Raw genomic sequence first — 1,656 nt, forward strand, 5'->3', positions numbered from 1 at the left:
CGAAGCCTCTCAGCCTCGACTAATATAATACGCACTTGTGTTGCGCTCGTTTTGTTCGTGTTAGGTATCAAATGCAAAGTAAATTGGACTTTGGTAAACATCTGAGCACTTTGATTGACGGCTGCGTTGTGTTTCTGGGGTACATTATTAAGTAAAGTCAGCATTTGATTCATATTGACCTTAGTCCCAGTGATATGTAAAAGTTTCGGGCTTTTCCCGGGAAAATAGATTGATCGTCTTGAACTTAACAAAAAATATATTTGTCAAACGTTGAATTTTATTTAATAACACAATGCATATTGAACTTTATTGCAATTCTTCCTTGTTTACTGATCAACAAACACCATTAAAATGTGATATAAATAATTAATATACAACATAATTCACTACATCAGGCTTTAGAAAATCATTTCCTTTAAAAACAACAATGTGATGATATGTTGACTAGAGTTATCATTGGGCCTCCATCATGGATGAAAGTTGGTCATTTTCATGTGTCTGCAGGGTTTCTGAACACTTAATGCAATCCTCTTTTGTTGCTCGAAGTACTGCTTGCTTGTCAGGACTGAAGAGTGTGGCCAGGTCTACTTGCAACATATGACAGCGCACTGAAAACATAATAAAAAATAACGGTATCACCTATAACTATTCACGGAGAGCGGTAGTAAACAGTTTCGAAGTGTAAAGAACGTAGAATTCATTTAATTTGGTTTGTTGGTGTTTTACGTCCTATTAACAGATATATGGTCATTACAGGACATGCCAGGTTTTGGTGGTGGAGGATGAAAGCCGGAGTTCCCGGGAAAAACCCACCGACCTACGGCCAGTACCTGGCGACTGCCCACGTAGGCCTCGAACCGGCGACCCAGTGGTGGAGGGCTAGTGGTAGCAGAATGTCATACCATGGATTATACAGACCTTTTTATGGTCGAATGTGAGCCAGTTCCCTTCTCCTATTTTGGCATTATTTCCCCCTATTTCAGCTTTAGTTCCCCCTATTTCAGTTAAAAATTCCCCACCTGTAACTAAAATCCTACCACATGAATATCTGTCTTGGTTCCATTTTTGCTTTTAATTTTCCATCAGTTCTACAATTGAGTGATTTATTTCATTTTCCCTGTGTTGTTTTTAATTGTCCCTGTTGATATTCTGTAATCTATGATGAACAGCGAGGAACAAAACTAAATATCTAATCCATGCCCCCTCTCGTACTCTCCCCCTGGCTCCGGCCTGCAGCTCTTGCTGGACACTGGTCATGCACATACTATATAAGTTGACATACAGCGCATATTTCCCCCTATTTCAAAAAAAGGGTACTAACTTTCTACCACGTGCATTAATCCCTACATACGCCTTAACCACTTGGCCACCGCGGCCAGATTTTTTTCATGATATTGATAATTCTTAGATGACAGAATAACTACTTACATGTAAGCATTATAGTTGGTGGCATAATGGTAATCTTGTTTAAGGCAGGCCGAGATTAATAGATCGGCTTCCGTAACACAATATACAAGAAAGATACAAGAAATTTTACTTATAGACGTATATATGAAAACAGAAACATTAGCTCTGACGAGCTATTATAACGACAACAGAATACTATTTTGATGGGTTGTTTGCCATGTTTCCATATGAGATCATCATAACCCCCCC

The 1,656-nt window shown here is 38.9% G+C and overlaps 1 protein-coding gene across 1 annotated transcript in view; it reads right to left on the minus strand.

Moving 5' to 3' along the window:
• Window positions 1–251: 251 nt before the first annotated feature.
• The window catches only part of LOC110466489, a 3,650-nt gene continuing 2,245 nt past the window's right edge, over window positions 252–1,656 (minus strand). Inside the window, exon 3 of the mRNA XM_021523022.1 lies at window positions 252–608. Within this exon, the coding sequence (XP_021378697.1) occupies window positions 454–608 (155 nt within the window). The 3' untranslated portion in view covers window positions 252–453. The remainder of the gene's footprint in view (window positions 609–1,656) is intronic.

Source organism: Mizuhopecten yessoensis, unplaced genomic scaffold (genome assembly GCF_002113885.1).
Source record: "Mizuhopecten yessoensis strain PY_sf001 unplaced genomic scaffold, ASM211388v2 scaffold11133, whole genome shotgun sequence".
Lineage (NCBI taxonomy): Eukaryota > Metazoa > Mollusca > Bivalvia > Pectinida > Pectinidae > Mizuhopecten > Mizuhopecten yessoensis.